Raw genomic sequence first — 19,709 nt, forward strand, 5'->3', positions numbered from 1 at the left:
AAGAAAGCAACACTTATTTTAGATTAGCAATATATGTAGTAATTGATTTTATGGAGTATATACAATTAATTGACATTCAGAATTCTTTATAATCCATAGGTCTATCTAACTAAACTAGCAGTTCATTCATCTCCTAGTTTCATTCTTAGAGTCTATTATGTGTCCAGCATTTTCCTGGATTCTTGGGTACCTTTCCTCCAATAAATAAAGGAAGACTTCATAATTCAATTGATGAGAGAGAGATGTGGAAAGTCACAGTACTGTGTGTACTTAATCCAAAATAAAGTCTCAGGGCTTGATGAGTACAACTCTGAAATCAAAACCATGGTCACCTGGTAATGCAGGATGATTTGCAATTACAGCATTCCTCTTATAGGGCTGTCACAGGAGCAAATGAGCTCATGAGTGTCAAATACTTATCACAATTCCTGGCATACTGATAGACGCCTAATTAGCAAAATTAGTGGGAAAATGATTCCTGGATATTTAGATGAGACTAAGTGGATAGTGGTTATGAAGAATAAAAAGCTAAAATAAGTTAAGGAGGAAGGACCGACAGATGAGTAATGACTCAAATAGTGTTGCTGTTACTCTTATGATCCTCAGAGATATTTATTGAGATGGCCCAGATGATATTTTTATACAAAGATATTTACTGAGATGATCCAGATCTGTAGAGAAATCGCATCCCTCATCAACAGACCAGGTCTAGGCTGCAGCCTCATCCTGGTAAAAGGTACCACTGTCTTCCCCCTGCTGTGCATGAGATGTCTAAGGATCATCTTGGCCTTTCCCACATCTGTCCCCTCCTCCCACTCCATGACAGCGATGCTCTGGTTGCACCTGAGTCCCTTCAATCACTCACTCCTTTTACATCTTCATCATTTCATTCTGGAAATTCACAATGTACTACTAATTTCATTCCTGTTCTCTGGTTTCCTTTCCCAGATTTTGTTACCTCTTTGTAAAAGTCTGCATCTTGGGGCTGTCCCCCCACCTTCCTATCTAGTCAAGTTGTACTCAGACCTTAGGATTCAGCTCAGCTCCCCGCTCCTCTAGGGATGCTCTGCACTCCTTCCTGCCTCCTGGGATTTCTCATCTGAGGATACGCAGCACCTCATGGGCACTTGTTACAACGAGGGTCCCCACTGATTTTGTCCTATTTGTCTTTTCACCTGAACTGTGGACATGAGCGCAGGGATCGGGTTCTCTTGGTTTGTCCACTCTTTATTTAGCTCAGTGACTGGACTAGAGCGTTCAAAACATTTTTATTTACAAAATTCACAGAAGTAACCAGTTTCTCTCTGAAACTCCAAATGTTCACATTTTATGTAAGGGAGAATATTGTAAGAACTAAAAAAAATTACCACCTAGCAAAAAAAAAAAAAGCAAGAACATTGAGATTCAAGTCAGCCACTTATATATTGGGTGACATGAAAAGTGAAAATCTTTGGCTAAAACTTCACATTTAAAAAATGTTCATGCTGGCTGGGGATATAGCTCAGTTGGTAGAGGGCTTGCCTTGTATATACACAAGGCCCTGGGTTCAATCCCTAGCACCACCAAAAAAAAAAAAAAAAAAAAAAAAGTCCATGCTTTCACGCTTAATTTAAATTTTCCAGTAGAACCTCTGATTACATAAATACTGCATCAAGTTATATCTGAGTCAGGTAAATTTCAAATTGCATTTCCTCTTTGTACAGCTAAAGAAAAATGCTGTTATTTCCAACACTAGCAAACCAATATATTTTTAAATCAATGAGTTTTGCAAACACAATGAACATGATATGTTGCAACACTGTATTATATATTTTATTGATACTTGGTTTTATGTTTTAAAGGATTTCTTGAATACCACTATTTACTTATGTGAAATACTTGAGAAGGTTTGTGATTATTGTCATTGTCAGCAATAACGAGGTCTCACAGCAAAACGATGACATAAGAACCCTAGAAAATCTGTTTTACAAACATCTTCCTACACATTCATCATAATCGAAGTATTATTTCCACTTTTAAGTAAAATGTTATTATTAGAAATAAGATATGAATGTCTGTTAATGTTCTATTGTCCTCAAAAACATTAGCTCTGGAGCCAAAGGTAGATACAGAACTAAGCAGAGGGCTGTCATCTTTGTTAGTAAAACTGAAAACCCACAATTACTGTTGCATTATCATATGTATTTTTATATCTGTCATTTATTTTTCCAGTAATAGTATCAGTGTAATAAATAATAGTAAATGGAACAAGAATGGAAAGAAAAGGGCATAAAAAGGAATCAAAACAATATAATTGATATGTTCCTATCAGATCACATAGAGCAATTACAACTTCTTTTTCCTTGTTCTGCTGAATGGATTACTATTATGCTTCATTCTGTTGCACAAATCTAAAGGTCAAAAAAGGCATCAAAAAAAAAAAAAAACCAAACCTCCAAAACAAAACCATAACACTTAGAAACATTATAAACAAACTAGAATAAAGAGATGATTATGAAGTTTAATTTCTGGTGAGTCTTACTTGCTTCAACTGCTTGATTTAAAACAAAGACAATGCTTGAAATACGACATGACTTTCTTACTCGTCCAAGCTATTTTGAAATGATTGTAACATAAATAGAAGCAGAGAAGTTTACTTCACTAGACTTCCTTGTAAGGCCAGCCATGATTCAGAGCATTATAAAACTACAAATATTGAAGAGGCTTTCAAAGTTAAGTCTGAACAGTCACAGAAAAGGAGCGGATTTTGAGCTGCTTCCCATTCTTCTCTATTCCTTTCCTGCTTCTCTTTCTCACATTTTAAAAGAGATGCCATTTGTTTTAAAAAAAAAAAAAACAAAAAAAAAACAACAGGAAGGCGACCCGGAGCCTGACAGAAGAGTGGGGTTAGCGTGTGTTAACAGGCTAATTTCAAGTACAGCTGTCAAAACCACACAGAGGAGAGCTAATCAGGGTCAAAACCATTAGTTGTGCTCTAGTAGACTACTAAATGTGTCTTCAAATCTATAAACTCAATTGTTGAGTTGTTTGCAATGGTTAACTGGCAGGAAAACAGTATGACTCTGTCTATTTATGCCTCTGCCCACAGGCCATTTTTCAGACTGAGTGCCTCATACAGGATTACACGCTCTTACACCATACACCGGGAAGAAAAATGTCTCCATTTAGTTATAATGTTTTATACAGGAAACATAGCTTCTTCTCCCCGACATGTTAATTTTTTACCAAAGTTTGATTTGTGAGAAAAGGAAAAAGATCAGACTTGGCCATTTTATTTAGATAAATACTTCTTCCAAGTCTGAATATTGCATGGTTTAAGTTAGTGAAGACTTTTCTTTTTAGCAATCCTAAGAGCCAAAAAACCAGAATTCTTTAAATTTTTATTTATTTATTTATTTAGCATAACCACCAATGAAAAACCAGAAACCAACTTACTTGTCCTTTGTGCCAGGATTCCACTATCTCCTTGTCCGTGTTCTTGCCTTCCAGGAGGGCTAACTGCTCAGCCCAGGTTTTCAGAAGGGCACCGAACTGCTCCAGGGCCTGCTCCAGTTGGGCCACCTGGCCTGAGAACTCCTGCTCCGAAAGGGCCATTTGACTGACCAGGTTCTCCAGGCTGCTCCGCGTTTGGAGCACACTGTCTTCCCACTGCTTCCAGTCGCTGCGCAGGGCCTGCATCTCCGTCTGCATGAGCTCACACCCACTGGCAGCTGTGTTCTGTTTCACTTCAGGGGCCAGCGACTCCACTCTGCTCAGGCGGCCTGCACCAATCTCTCTGGAATCTATCAGCTCCTGTAATGGAATATCGCCATGGAAACCAAGGAGGCTGTGAGTCACTTGGGCTGCAAGTTTTCAAATGTGTGCAGAGGGGAATGCTGTCCTGCTAGGAAGTTTGAGCAAGTGTGCACAAGGAACCAGAATCCACACATGCACCCATTCCCAAGTTATATTAGCAGGGAATTGGCACTGAGAGTGCCCAGGCTTGTGGCAGAATAACCCAGGAAGCCGTAACATCCTGAAACAGACTAAACAGGCACCGTGAATTCAGGCATTGTTTAAGTATATGGAAATGTTTTGATAGTGATTTAAATATGGGCCCGTGGTGTACAGCTCCTGCAAATAATTGAATCCATACTTTTGCTAAGTGGACGAACATGTGTGGCAGAACTGTGTTCTGCTCTATTCCATTTCCACCTTCTTCCACAAGCTGGTGGCTTAAATCACATTGCTGTTGTACCAGGAATCAAGCTGACCCACCAGAGAAAAACAATGAGCCTCACTCAACTGCAAATACTTCAGAACCTTCAGCAAACATTTTATAGCAACTAAAATGAAAACTTTACAGACTTGGCTTAATGGAAAGTTTTAAATGACCTCTAGATTGGGATCATTTATTGCTGTCATTTTCACCTTTAAAAGAATCTTACTAGAAATTTAACTATCTAGATATAGTTTACAGTCTTAATGCATGAATACTCTAAAGTACAATAAGATTCAGATATGCACTGTTAAATAGATAAATAGTGGCATTTCTTTCTGAGAAGAGAGTTTTTTGACTAGAGTTTTAAAACTAGTATTCATATATACTCAAATATATAAATCATCCAGTATTTATATATTTACATATCTATTGCTAATGCCAAGATTTTGTTTCCATTAATAGAAAATCATGACTTCATTCTTGCATTACATAGAAGACAAAAATAATTATTAGGGACAAAATCTTCAAGGAGAAAATCAATTAGTAATTAACAAATAAAATTTGCAGTTAAATATTATGCATGCTTCATAAATTGTTAAGCATAAAGCATGTCTTATCTAGTCAGTATAGCATAGTTTGCATTTAATTTAGTTAGCTTGAAATAAATCTATCTTCTCACAATTACATGCAACAGGGCCATATTTCAGCATAGATCATTTGAAAGTGCTTAGTTATGCAATAGTCCAAAGCACAATCACATGAAAGATGATTTTTATACATGTGTAAATGTGTCTTTACAGACAGCATTTAACATATATAATTGGCCTTTCTTGGCGAGAGATTCTAAAACCTATTTCTGTTTATCAGTGTGTATAATAAATAGTGATTCAATAAAGGAAAATTTAAAAATGCTATGTCTAACACATAGATTTAAAAACTTACAATAATTTGCTTTTGTAAGCAATTTCAAATTTGGAGTTCAGAGAATGTCAACTATCAAAAATAGTTTTCCTAAGATATTCTATGGCATTATACCCGTTTTCTTTGGCATGAAAAGTGGGTCATTTCAATATTTGCAATCACCAATGTGCTCATCCAGATTTTGAATAAGGACACCTTATTATAAAGTCTTTTGGAATGGTTTGTAAGTACATCTTCTTGTCTGGTATTTGGGTCCTTTAAAAGCAGTACCTGCACATACACACATGTGCATTCACGCCTTCATCTGGTACACACTGGGCCTCGGAGTTGCTCTTCTAGGTGGTGACTCCAGGAATGGGCTGGCCATGGCACCCAAGGACAGAGGAGCTGCTTTATTTCCTCTGAGGTCTCTTGAACCGCACACCCACCTACACTGAGGCCCGACCTGACCTTCTGAGGGCCAGTCTCTGACAGGCTTCATTTTCTCCTTCCCAAATCCCAGTTGCTTTCTGCCAATTCCTTCTGTATTTCCTATGTTTTTGGAAGCATTTTTGTAATGCCTTTTTTAAGAGAGAGGGAAAGAGAGCCAGTGAGCCTTTTGTGATCCAAAAGGCAGCCTTTGTCAAAGGGTTATCTTACTTTTTCAAACTAACTTTTCAAAACATTAGTTCACCTTTAGTAGTTCTTCTTCATACCTGCCATTCACTCCTAAATCACATGATCTGGTTTCTCACCTTGCCTTGCTGTGGAAATGGCTCTCAGGGTGGGTGCCAGAGTCCAGCTGTCCAATCCAGCAGGCTCTCTTCAGCCTTTTTCTTAATGGCAGCCTCTTGCTGCATCTGCGATAGTGATAGCTCCTCCAATGGGCTCTTGGTGATACCACGGCCCCCTACTCCCCTGCTTATGATTACGTCTCCTCTCCTTTTCTTTCTCCCTTTAAACTTCTTTTGTTCTATGGCCCCTGAAGCCTTGGTAGTACCCAGACTTTGGTTCTGTGGCTAGTATTCTCTTTGCCACATACACTGGAGTTGGTTTCACCCACTCTGGGGACTTCAACTCCCAGCTGTAGGCTCCCAGTTTCCCACACTGTCTTCAGCCCAGCTTCCTGAATATTCATTCTACTGCCTTCTAGGCTTTACTCCCACATGGCAGTTCACATTCCATCTGTACCTCCTTGAATTCCTCTTGTCTCCCCTTCTACGACCAGGCTCCTGTTCATGCACCAATTTGTCCTAGGGGGCAACAGCTCTATTAACTCTAGATAAAGATTTGACCTTCACCCTGACCCTTCCCACCTTGTCACCCCATAGCCAATTTGTCAAATCACTGGATTTTCTTATTGAATATGCTCTGTGTGCTATGCAGGATAACAAATGTTTTATATGCATCATCTAATTAGTCCCTAAGACAACTATGTGAGGCAGGTTCCATTTTCTTCTTCTTTTTTAACCAATTAAGAAATTTGAGGACATTTCTCAAAGTAACTTGTCTAAAGACACAGCTAGAAAATCAGGAGAGGCAGGATCAGCCCTGGTCTCTGATCCTGAGCCTGCACTACATGAAGCAGCGTGAGTTCTCATCACGTTGGTTTTGCCAGCCCAGCAGGCTGGCATCCGCTTCTTAGACTCTCATAGGATAGCAATAAGAACATTTGCACACAGAAATACACAGAGGTAATATTACATTTTGCTCACTAGTTTAAAGTCTTTCAAATCATTTTTTAAAAAAATCTCATCTATGTTTAGAATGACTGAGGTGTAAAACAAAAAATACCAACCAAAACCAGGAGACACTTTCAACAACAGAATCTTATCCACCCAATCCTTATCCCAAGTAGGCTGTCTGCACTCAAGAACCCATGGAACAGTGTGGTATGATATCTGTCCATTTTCTGACCTTAATTTTTGATAACTTTTTCTGGACGGCTGATGAGTCCCCAGACATGTCTGACCACCGGTGAAGTTCTTCCTTTGCCGAGTGGAGCCAATCGGTGAACTCCTGGACGGCATCCAAGTACATGAGATGGTCTTTCACAATCTCTTCCACTTTCCTCAATTTTTCCTGGCAGACAAAAAAAAAAAAAAAAGGCCACTTTAGCTGTAATTTTTATTAAGAACATGAAATCACATAAGATGATAGGCCTGATAGAAGTTTCTTAACATATCTCAGAAGACTTCATTTTTATTCCTAAATTTTCTCCGAGTTTGCTATCTTAAAAAAAAAAAACAAAACACCAAACTCTCAAAGCCTGAACTGAACTGCTTTGAGGAAACAACCATTTTTTCTATAAGTTTGCTCTTTTGTAGCTTGGCTAAGAATCTATGCTTAATAAATGTTGGCCTAAACCCCTAGCAACCCACTTAATCAGTTACTAGAATACCTGTTCTTATTATTGAAGCACACTCAGATTAGCTTGACAAATAGCATTCTTTAACTGCATTAGCCCACCAGATCCTCATACAGCCCTGTGATGGGGACACATCACTATCTTCATTACACAGGAAAGGTTACTCAAGCTTACAGAGGTTAAGAAGCATGCCCAATGTCACACATCCCAACAGTGTCAGTCACAATTCAAACTCAGGGTTTTCTGAAACCAGAGTCATATGTCTTAATCATTACCCAGATAAAAGTAAAGAAGAATAAATATCTATCTTAATAGCTGTAGTATCAATAAGACAGACTTCCAAAATCAAACAAAATTCTTTGTTAATTTTTATAGCATTCACAAATGCACAAAAGAAAAATCACAGATTAAAATAAAGTTTCATGTAAAAAATTGAAAAATATTTATAATACACAAAGTAGCCTATATTTTGGAGAACAGAGAAATTCAGTGTTTATTAAGAAATGAACATAATACTTTTTATATAACTAATACCTGGGAAGTAAGTAAAATTGCATTTAATGCAACAGTCAAGAGAACAAGAAATTATTTATTTATTTATTTATTCATTCATTCATTCATTTAGTTTTTGGTGCTAGGATTGAACCCAGGGACACTTTACAACTGAGCTACATTCCTAGAACTTTAAGTTTTTTATTTTGAAATAGGGTCTCACTAAGTTGCTTAGGCCTCACTAAATTGCTGCCTGGCTACGTGGCTGAGGCTTGCCTCAAACTTGCAATCCTACTGCTTCAGCCTCCTGGTCTAGGATTACCATTGTGCCGAGCTAAAAAAAAATTTAAACACTGACTTTACAAAGAATGAAGATGACTCGACTACAACACATAGGTCAAAAAATACAGAATAATCCCAAAATTAGAAAGAAAAAAAGACATGGCATTCCCAGGTACGAAAGGATCCTTTTGTTCTATTAGCTACTAAACACACAAGCCATCACAGAGCAGCCAATTCTCCAGTAATTTAATCCACAGTTATCCTGCACCTGAGCTTGAAGCTGTCTCTTGGCTAACCTTACACTAACCTTGGCCACAGTGGTTATGTCATGGAACTGTGTCTTCAGCTCCTTGTGAACTGTCTCCTTGAAAGACTCATCCTGTGTCTTCTCGTAGAGCTCTCTGGACTTGGCGGCCAGGTGGTGTAGCGCTCCGGCATGATCTTCCGCCTCCGACACGATGGACTGGAAGTGATCCAGCAGAGAAAATTTCTCTTTCAGCCCTGGCTGCAGCTGTAAGGGCTGTTCTACTTTTTGATCCATGGATTCCATCCACTGCTCCAACTGGCTTTTCTTCTCTAGATAGTCATTCCATTGGCTAATCACAGACTCCAGAGTGCTGGAATGAATGGCACGTGTCGTGAGAATGAGTTGCCTTGTTAATACCACCCAAACCCAATCACAAAGTCACTATTCCATGTAAACTATTTGATTGAACACCACTGTAAGTGATGATAATGTCGCTTTTGAGCACAGATAGAAACCTGCTTTTCTGATCCATCAAACCCAGAGCACAGTTCCTTTAAACCAAGTAAATCTGTGCTAAAATTTGAAGTAAGAAGCTATAGTCATACACACATCGGGAGATTTTTTTTTTAACAACTTCTAATTGTCTTAAATGAACATCTAAATTTACATGTTATGTTGTGAAAACTCAGAGCTGAAACATCAGTTAAATCCTAGGTAGTATGTATCAATTGCTAATATCCTTGGGTTTAGTTTATCTTATTAAAATCAGATAGTAATTGTCTGTTGGTTAGATATCAAAACTCAAGGTATTCTTCCTGGGTAAAAAATAGCATTAGATTGATTTTCATTTAGGAACACCCCCCCCACACACACACACATACACACAAATAGTCAGTGCTTCTATGTTACATGTGTGGAAAAAAAAATGAAGGTTCAATGTATTTATAAGAAATATAGTCACTAATATAATTGCCTGGTACTAGTTCTCCAGAAAATCAAATAAAAGGCTCTCCAGACTGGCATTTAGAAAAGCCCTCCATCAATGAGCTTCACAGACCATTCTCTCACTTTCTCTCTTTTTGTGGTGCTAAGGATGAAATCAGGGCCTCATGCATATTAAGCAAGTGCTTTACCACTAGTGTAAACCCCAGCCCCACAAGCTATTCTAAAGTCATCCTCAGTGACTTCCCCAGCCTCCCTGAATCAACCCTAGGACCACTTAATAAAATTCCAGCATTTGCTCAAACTGCCGCCATTGCTTCAGTAAGAACCTCAGCATATACACCTTCAAGTCCAAATCAATGTCACCTTTCCGGAAGCCACCCAGACCTGCATTTTTCTACAGTATCACAGTGTCTTTTGAAACCTCTTAGTAACACAAGCTGACTCAGTTTTCCAGAATGTAGCCTCTGAGCTCAGGGACGGCAAAAATTATTTTGTTTTCATTATGTTAATATATTAATTAAAACATTACTTCTTCTCCTCAGTACATAGGTGTCAAATTTAATTTCTTGCTGAAGAAGTGGAGTCAAAAATCTAATTTTCCTTCTTGTATTTATCATTTTATTCAAACACCTGCATCTGAAATACATTCACTCACATTCCTATTAAATTTCATGAAGCTAGTCCATTGTCAAGCATTGGGAAGTCTAGATTATGTTCCAGCTATCTACTATGGACTAAGAAAAACCCGACAGGACCTATGTTTTTTTCTTTGCTGAGTAGAACCTATGACCAAGAAGATACAAGCTCCTGTTCACTTTGAGAATCACCAGCTATGCCTCTTGTCAAAGGAAAAAGCAAAAAAAAAAAAAAAAAAAAACCACCCAAATTTGAGGCATAACCATGGCTTATTGTTTGCACAACAGTGGAGAGCAACAGTGGTTTTCGATTTGTTTTGTGATGAACTTTAATCTTCTGTTCATCCATTTGCTATGACCTGACCATATTCAGCACCCGTTTCTTGAGTATATATAACCTTTAGAATATAGATCCTGGGTTGTGTTTTAGTATAATACTGATTTATGGTCATTTTTCCAACAAGTTAATCAGGTTATTAATTATATATTATATTATTATTTTATATTATTTATCTTAAATACCACCAGTGCACCCCAACCACCCCACAGCACACTTAGTGTAACAAGCTCTTCTCTACTTCTTCAGCATCTGGTACAGGGACTTCCTTCTTTCCTTCCTTTCCTTTTCATTTAAATTAAATTTATTTTTGAAATGGATACATAAAAACAAAGATTATACATATCAATGGGGTTATGTGATATTTCAATACATGCTTACATTGTGTAATGTTTAAATCAGGTTAAACTTATCAAACATGGATCATTTCTTTTTTTTCCCCCAGGAGCACTTTACCACTTAGGAACATCTCATTCTTTTCATTTTGAGATAGGGTCTTGCTAATTTGCTGAAGCTAGCCTTGAATTTGTGGTCCTAGTGCCTCAGCCTCCTGAGTTGCCAGGATTATAGGTGTGTGCTTGATAATATCTATATGGTGAAAACTCTTAATGCATTTCCTTCAAACTTATTGAAATGTAGAGCACATATTTATCTGTATTTACCCTACTGTGCAATGGCACCCTAGAGCTTCTCATTCCTTTCTATCTATAACTTAGTACCCACTAATAATCTCTTCCTATCCCTCTCTATCCCTTCTCCCCTGGCCTCTGGTAATTACCATTCTATCTGAACTTCTATGAGCTCAACTACTTTAGATTCTGCCTGGGTAAAATCATATGGTGCTACAACAGCTCTAAAGGCATTCTGCATGGGCTCCTTTTTAATTGTGAGAAGGGTTCATGCTCTGTTAGCTTTCTAGGCCTCAGTCACTAAATGCCTGGGATGTCCCCCCATGACTATGACAATCAAAGCCTCCCCACACATTTCCTACAACCCCACAGTGGGTAATACTACTTTTGGTTGTGGAATAGATTGATACTTAAACTCAGTGATTGCCAACAATGTAATTTACAGCATGTTCTTTAAAAAGATAAATGTTACTGAAGACCACATATCCTTGCTTGAATAACTTGGAAGGAGGTATTTCCTGACCTGTGTTATATGCAAGAATCCATGAGAGACACTCAGGAAGACATAGCTATTTTAGAAATAAAACAAAACAGGCTAGCAAACAAAAGCTAGTCTTTGTCCCTGGGGAATACGACATAGGGAAGACCTGCAGCTCCCAACTAGCTAAAATACCATGCTTGGTAACTTAGCCACCAATACCTTAGCACTGCTCCATCATTTTACCAAGTCACAGGATTTTATTTGGGTAAATAAGCACAGAAACAGACTCTATACCTCTGAGCATGGACAGAGGAGCTCATGATGTCAGCCCACACGTTCTTCAGGGTATCCAGCTGGGTCTGAATGGCCTTCTGACCTTCTCTGTTGCTACTTCTCAAGGCCTGTTCTCCTTTGCCAATAGCCATATTCAACTTAACTTCTCCTTCCCCTTTCATCAAGAGAATGTCCTAGGAAGGAAGAAGGGCTATATATCAGTAAGAATATGAAGACCGGCTACTTTAAAAATGGTTGTTTGCCACGAGACTTAAGGTAGGAGATACCTACCTTAAGCAAAAAGAACCAACTCTTGCCTCTGTTGCCATATAATACCCACACGCTAGAGATGGCAGGGAAGCTTGGGAGTGAAACATCAACTCCAATTTAAATTATTAAGAAATTTGGGTCACTAGCCCAGAAATGATAATTTTGTTGATTGGTTTCAAAGAGTGAGAGGAAATTGTTTAAAAAATAAAGACACACCTGCCAAAAATGGCCCTATCACTGTTGCCTGACTGACCCTTATCTTTCAGGGTCACCTTCATGGCTACCGATTGGGGTGGTGGTCTGCTCTGTGCTCCCAACACACATTTGTTTCCTTCTGTCATGGCTTCTACACACGCCCTGCACCGCAAGTACCAATTTACACATTGGTCTTTCCCACTAGAACATGAGATTATGCTAAGTGAAGCTAGCCAATCCCTAAAAAACAAATGCCAAATGTCTTCTTTGATATAAGGAGAGTAACTAAGAACAGAGTAGGGATGAAGAGCATGAGAAGAAGATTAACATTAAACAGAGATGAGAGGTGGGAGGGAAAGGGAGAGAGAAGGGAAATTGCATGGAAATGGAAGGAGACCCTCAGGGTTATACAAAAGAACATACAAGAGGAAATGAGGGGAAAGGGAAAAATAATACAAGGGGGAGAAATGAAGGTCAGTAGAGGGGGTAGAGAGAGAAGAGGGGTGGGGAGGGGAGGGGAGGGGGGATAGTAGAGGATAGGAAAGGTAGCAGAATACAACAGACACTAGTATGGCAATATGTAAATCAATGGATGTGTAATTGATGTGATTCTGCAATCTGTATATGGGCTAAAAATGGGAGTTCATAACCCACTTGAAGCAAAGTGTGAAAGATGATATATCAAGAACTATGTAATGTTTTGAACAACCAACAATAAAAAAAATGAACATTAAAAAAAAAATAGAACATGAACTTCTAGAAAACAGGGACTCATTTGTGGCCCACACATTTCTATGCAGCTTACACAAAGCTTAAAGAGGAGTTGGTATTCAACAACGTTGACTGATTATTTATTAAATTAAATGAAAAACAGACTCATAGCTCACTCTAAAACAATGTTTCATCATGGGGGGGGGAGGGGGAGGCTCCCTCCATGTCTGTTGTACTGAGTTCTCCATTTTTGCCCACATAATCCTCATTTGATGCTGCTCCCGGAACAATTAGGATCTACTTGCACCCCTGGGATTCTGATCAGATTCATCTCCAGAATCAGCATCTGCAGGTACCTGTATCTGTGACAGTCGTTTCTCCAAGGTCTCTTTGCTCCCGACAGTGCTCTGGGCACAGGCCAGTCTGTCTCGAACGTCTGTCACCCGGGACCACATACTCTGCAGGGCTGCCTCCAGAGCTTCATGCTCCTGCAGGGCCAGCTGGCAGTTCCGATGTCTCTCCTTGGTCATCCTGAGCAAGTTCTGGTAGCTATTGAGGAGCTGGGAGCACAGGCGGCCTTCTTTCCCAGCACCATGGCCTTCCTCGCTGAGAAGCTGCCCTCTCTGGGAAAGCTTATCCAGAGAGTCTCTAAAAAACCAGATTTTTTTTTTTAATCCCAACATTCTGGAGCACAGAGGAGTAACAAATGATTGTTGACATTGGAACAGGAACCAGACAAGAGCTCACAGCTGACGTGACTTTTAAAATGAAGATGCTGGGATGTAGCTGTTTGCTTGCCTTCTGTGTGGTCTCTCTTAGTGGTGTCAGTGTCTGTGCTGGGGCATGTGATTCAATTTATACCATGCTGCATCCAAAGAGCAGTGATGTAGCCTACCACCTCATCAGGAATTCACTCCAGAGAATGGGCCATGGCTCCCTCTCCATCTAGCAAAGTACTCTAACCATGAAAACCTTGAAATTGCCCCAATACTCTGTTGTTCTGTAGAGAGTGCTCTTTTGTGAGTGCCTCTGATTTCTTGTTTCTTTCTTAGGTGCCCCTTAAAATGCACAGCCCCATGTTCCCAAGCAATGCCCATGGCAACCCAGGAGGGGGTGGAGCAGCACGTAGACCCCTTCCTGTGCCCTCTGCTCTTGTCTTGCTGTCACCTAATATTCCTGTCTGGTTCCAGAAGCAGACACTCTAGAAAACTAGGGCCACTACATTCACCTAATTCCAAGACTCAACACAATGTTGGGCAGAGCCCAACATTTGAAAGAAAAAGTTTCCTTCTCCGGCCATTGTAGGATTGCTCCTGGTTTCCTTGCTGTATCCAGAGCCCTGTGCTCAGCTTGCTTCAGAGCTAGGTGAGTAAGGTCAAGGGAAAAACAGAATCATGGTGTGGCCTGTTAGCCCATTTTATAGGCCAACAGAGCTCTGATTTCTTTTTCTGTCCTTCTTTTTCTCCTCCTCCTTCTTAACCAACCATTTACATTATTTTTAAAATCATAAATGGACAATTTATAACTATATAAATTTATAGGGTACAAAGTGACATTATGGCTTATGATGGCAGTGTAGGGTAACTAAACCAAGCTGGTTAACATATCTATACCCTAAATATTTGGCATTCCTTTTGTGGTAAGAACATGTAAAATTCATTCTGTTAGCAATTTTCAAATACGCAAGGCTCTATTTTTAGCTATATTCACCATGCTGTTCAATAGAATGAAAGCAAACAAAGCAACCCCATATTCCTCCTGAGAGTCTGTGCCTTTCAACCTACATCTCCTCATCTTCCCCCTTAACCCCTAAGCCTCTGTAAGCACCAGTCTAGCGAGTTTGTAATTCTTAAGAGTACCTCTATCAGGGAAAAACAGAAGTGTGGAGATGTCTTAACACAAATTTCTGTGACTACTAGAAAAAGAATTTAAAGCGTTCCTTCTCCACTGTCTCTATTCTTTTGTTTCTGAGTAACTACTATGTGAATAGCATCCTGTGAGTCACCCTGAGCTACATGAAGAGTCATACAACATTCCTCCTCTAAAAGACACTTAGTACACTTAGAATATTTTGGTGAGACAAGAAGTTCCTTAAGCAACAGTGTCAGTTAAAGAACAATTCAAGACAAAATATTTCACTTGTTACTACAAGATGAATTGCTTAGTGGATGATAAACATGCAATAAGCCTCAGGTCTGTGTACTTTCATACAGGGCGTCTCCCCAGAATATTTGAGGTATTAGGAACATTATGATGAAAAGATCCAGAGACTGGAAAGAGCAAGTGAGAGAACCTGGTGACCCAGAGCAAGAGCCCAGTTGACCAGCCTGGTACATTTGGATCATCTGAAGAAGCAGCCAGTTTGGAGGGAAAGAACGTGAGAGCCGCCTGAGGTCACTTAGCATCTAGTCCTGGCATATCAGGGAGAAAAACTTTAAGAGGGACCATGTGCTTTTCCATGTCTAAGTTATTAGAAAAACTACAGTTATTAGAAAACTACAGTTATTAGATAAATAAAGACAAAAGAAAGACAGTGAATTTGGTGATTTGGTCTTTGAGACTTTCTCCAGTGTGGGGTTAGTGTATCTATGGCAGAAGTGGATGAGAAGGATGCTAACGAGCAGCCTGTGGAGAAGAAATGAAAGTCAAATTAAGCTATTTTAAAAGCCTGCAAGAAAGAGAGGTGTGAGTTTGTTTATGTTACACTGTATCTAGACAAAAGTTATATTTCAAAAGCAAAATAAAATATGGTATCATTTTTAGAAAGTCATATGGTTAGAATGATGCCATTTTTTTGTTAATTCCATGAACATTTTCTACTTTTCTGGCACTATACTAGACAATGGCAACACAAATATGATAAAGACCTGAAGTCCATAAATTTGAGGAACTCAGTTGGAGGTTGGGTGCGCAGTCTTGATGAAGAGTTAACCCCATAGTGAGGGCTCCCAGGTATGGAACCAACCATCCCAGGAAAATTTTGTAACAGTTATCAAACCAGTATCTGATAAAAACTGTGGGCCTTCCTTATCCTTGGGCTCCCCATGTGCAGATTCAACCAATGATGGGTCAAATATATATTTTTTAAAATTGTGTCTGTACTAAACTTGTACAGTCTTTTTTCTTTGACATTATTCCCTGAACAATACAGTAGAACAACTATTTACATTGTAGTAGATATTATAAGTAATAAAGAGATGATGTGAAGAACACAGGATGATGTGTGTAGGTAAAGTGCATGTAATATGCCATCCTGAATAGGGAATTGGGCATACATGGATTTTGGTACCCACGGGTGTCTTGGAACAAATCCCCCATGGATACCAAGGGGTGGATGACTATAGTTACCTGTTTGGTCTCTGTCATTTATTTATTTTTTTGCATACTTGTTTTTCAAGATAAGGAAAATCAAGCATGTTTGACCAAAAAGAAGATTCAACAGAAATGCAAAATAGGTGAGTTTTATTCAAGTGCTGACAGCTGATCCACTTGGGTGGGCTCTATCCTTTCCTGCTTTACAGACAAGTACGCTGGCTCTTGGAGAGAGGTTAAGGAGCCCAAGTTTTTAGCCAAGCTATACCTTCTTGATGGAAAGTCTTCTATCTTCCAAAGGAAAGAAAACAACTAAAAATACCAGGAGTGGAGCATGAAGGTGATAGGTCAAAAGCACAGACAGAGAACTTTGCCCAGGAAAGGGGCAAGACATGTCTTCTCAGTAAGGAAGCAATAAAGAAGGACTGCAGAGAAGAGGAACCACAAGGAGGGTCCAACTCAATGACCACACGTTTTGCTTCATTAATAATGTTATGAGGAAGGACGGATAGGGCAATAGAACTGGAGGCTCCAAAATGTGAAGAATATATGGAAATTGAGATCTGTATCATTATTTTTTGTCCATTTTAGTGGCTGTGCATCTCTGCTTTTCTTTTCTTCATACCAGCTTTATATTTTGTTAATCCTCAAAATAATCCAATAGAGGAAGTTACAGTATTTATTATATACAATGTTTAAGGGCTAACATCAGGAGTACAGTGATAAGTGATCTGTCCAATTTCCTGAGCAGAGGGAGATGGATCTGGGATGTAAATTAACTCCTTACATCCATCTTACTCTCTCCAGAATCCCACACTTCTATAAAGAATGCCACACGATCTTTTGGATTTTAGACATTCAGAGATGAAAGAAATCATCACCGGAAACCAACCAAGCAATCACCCAATAACCAAACCAATAACCAGCCCACAAGACCAAAACAGGTTAGCAAGTGAACAACCTATTCCATCTCTACACCATACCTTGCAGCTAGTAGTTCCCCGAGAAACATTTCAACTTTATGAACTTCATTTTTCTTCTCAGGAATGTGCAGTTTACTCTCTCCCAAGTTTTCAGTGTTGAATCTTTCTTCCATCTCATGGATCCATAAGTTCAGTTTTCTGTGCTGATCCTCAAAGCTAAAGAAAAGGAAAATATCTTAGAGAAATTTTGATGTGCTGGTTATACTGGTAAATTCTAAGAGCTGAGGTCCAATGTATTTTATATAGCAATTAAGATTATATGAGTTTTCAAGTTAGAAGACAACAAGAAGCCCGTCCAAATTGTGTCTTATTCTAGTAACAAAGTGATGATAAAAAAAATCATCATATATGTATTTTTTGGAGCTACAAGAGGAAAAAAATACCTCTCAGCTAAATTGATTTCATAGCTGGTAATTGACTGTGAGATAATATTCTCATGTCAACATGCACTTAACTTTTCATCTTACTATAGAGACCCTTGAATTGGGCCAGTGGGTAAGTGGGGCAGCAGAAGCCTTGGGGAAAGAAAGGAGAGTGATTTTTGTGTCTCTGTTTCTTAGGGGAATTTGAATTTGGCACAAAAGCTGTAAATTTTGATCACAATGAACACTCTCTAAGAAACATGGACAAGATTCAGGCAAAATAACTTGGCCACCGGAAAGGCAATTCAGTCATACCGACATCCTTTGTCTCTGGGGTAATGAGAAATTTTTCTCCTTCTAGTTTCATTTTCAACCCCGCTGACATATGTTACTTGCTGCAATATAATCCACAAAATTCAGTAGTTGTTTTCTGCCATTATTCTATTCCAGGAAAAGTGGACACAAGGAAAAATCTTGAATAATTAAAAAATGGTATATCAAAGCTCTAACAATTTATGTTAGCTTAATAGACAAAAATTATATGAAATGATGTCTTTCATATTTACTAGGAATTATAACCATTTTTCCTACATAGAAAATGATAATTTCAGAGCCTAAGCAACCCATTTTGCACTAGAATGAAGCCACACTTAAAGTAGGTCAACACTCATTACAATTTAACTCACAATTTCAAGATTCTTTTTTTTTCACATAGCATTTTATCTATGTCTTTGGATATACCTCCAGTGTGTGACAAAATCTTCATTTATCAGAATGACCTACCTTCCCAACTCTGAAGCACAGTCTTGTAGAGCCTGTTTGTCCTTCAGACATTGCTTCAGAAATGCTTGAAACTCTTCATTAGCCTTTGTGATTTGCTCCTGGATGCTGCTGACAATTTGCTTAGGCAAGTATGCATACAGAGTTTGTCCTTCTTGAGTTACGGCATCAAGCTTGCTCTGCCCATCACTGACTGAGTCCAAGATATTCTGTTTTCAGGAAGCAATAATAATACTAAATATTTGCTAATATTCAAAGATCCTGGTGCATGGGACCATTCATTACAGTGCTGAGTTGGTAGAGCAAGAGAAGATAAATAAAACCTGAAGGAAAAAAAAAATCTAACAAGGATAGAGTGAGAATTGGGCATGAAATCCAGCACAGTGCCAGCTAGACATGGGAACAACTCAGGACAGAGTGGGAACAATGAGTAGCTGGAGGTCTCAGAGTCTCCCCATTATCAGTTCCTAACCCAGTACAGGTTCTACCTTCTCACACAGTAGTGTGACATTCTTGTAATTGATTGGCCCCTGGGGGTCCTCCCCTACCCTCTGATTCACCCTGCACAGAATGTCTGGTCGTCAGGAATGGAAACTGCCTTGCTTAGTATGAGCCCCTTCCTTGGAAGATTTGTGCATGACTGTGCTTCAACAAAGCAAAAGAAATCCGGAATTCAGGGCTAGCTGTTCCTCTTCCCTGAGCTCCAAATTGTCATTTCAATTGTGACTCCAAAATTTGTTCATGGAGTTCCACTGTGTCTCAAGCTTTAAAGGGGTCAACTCCATAACTGAATTCACCATATCTCCTGCAAAACCAGTTTCCTTTCCTGTAACAATCTTCCTACCCTGATTTCTAATATAATGAGTTAGGGATATCACTTTCATCATCTTTCAAAAATCCTCAGGGTCCTTGTTAATTTCAACATTATTTTTAACAATAATTAACATAGTGCTTTGCTCAGACTAGCTGCTTAGAAGACTTGCTCAAAACTTATTTTGAACTGATTCTTTTGTAAGGCATTTCTTAACTGCTTCATGTTGGCCTTCTTCTTCCTGAATTCATCTATTTTTTGTAGCCACTAAAATACAAATAACCTGTAATAGCCATTATTGAATTTGAATATATCCCACTTCAAGGTATTTAAAAAGAAAAAAAGACATGGGTAATTTTTATTTATTTATTTATTTGGTACTGGGGATTGAATCCAGGGGTACTTAACCATTGAGCCACATCCCCAGCCCATTTATATTTCATTTAGAGAAAAGGTCTCACTAAGTTGCTTAGGGTCTTGCTAAATTGCTGAAGC

At 38.9% G+C, this 19,709-nt stretch overlaps 1 protein-coding gene across 14 annotated transcripts in view; it reads right to left on the reverse strand.

Moving 5' to 3' along the window:
* The window catches only part of Syne1 (spectrin repeat containing nuclear envelope protein 1), a 428,383-nt gene that overhangs the window by 211,576 nt on the left and 197,098 nt on the right, over nucleotides 1-19,709 (reverse strand). For all 14 annotated transcript variants that reach the window (XM_058573624.1, XM_058573630.1, XM_058573631.1 and 11 more), the window contains 7 exons: nucleotides 18,407-18,612; nucleotides 17,262-17,417; nucleotides 13,323-13,614; nucleotides 11,812-11,984; nucleotides 8,551-8,860; nucleotides 7,019-7,183; nucleotides 3,436-3,792 (listed from right to left, as the gene is read on the reverse strand). In XM_058573624.1, the coding sequence (XP_058429607.1) occupies nucleotides 3,436-3,792; nucleotides 7,019-7,183; nucleotides 8,551-8,860; nucleotides 11,812-11,984; nucleotides 13,323-13,614; nucleotides 17,262-17,417; nucleotides 18,407-18,612 (1,659 nt within the window). The remainder of the gene's footprint in view (nucleotides 1-3,435; nucleotides 3,793-7,018; nucleotides 7,184-8,550; nucleotides 8,861-11,811; nucleotides 11,985-13,322; nucleotides 13,615-17,261; nucleotides 17,418-18,406; nucleotides 18,613-19,709) is intronic.

The sequence above is a fragment of the Marmota monax genome, unplaced genomic scaffold (genome assembly GCF_021218885.2).
Source record: "Marmota monax isolate L192 unplaced genomic scaffold, Marmota_monax_Labrador192_F-V1.1 WCK01_AAM20220418_F8-fsc00114, whole genome shotgun sequence".
Lineage (NCBI taxonomy): Eukaryota > Metazoa > Chordata > Mammalia > Rodentia > Sciuridae > Marmota > Marmota monax.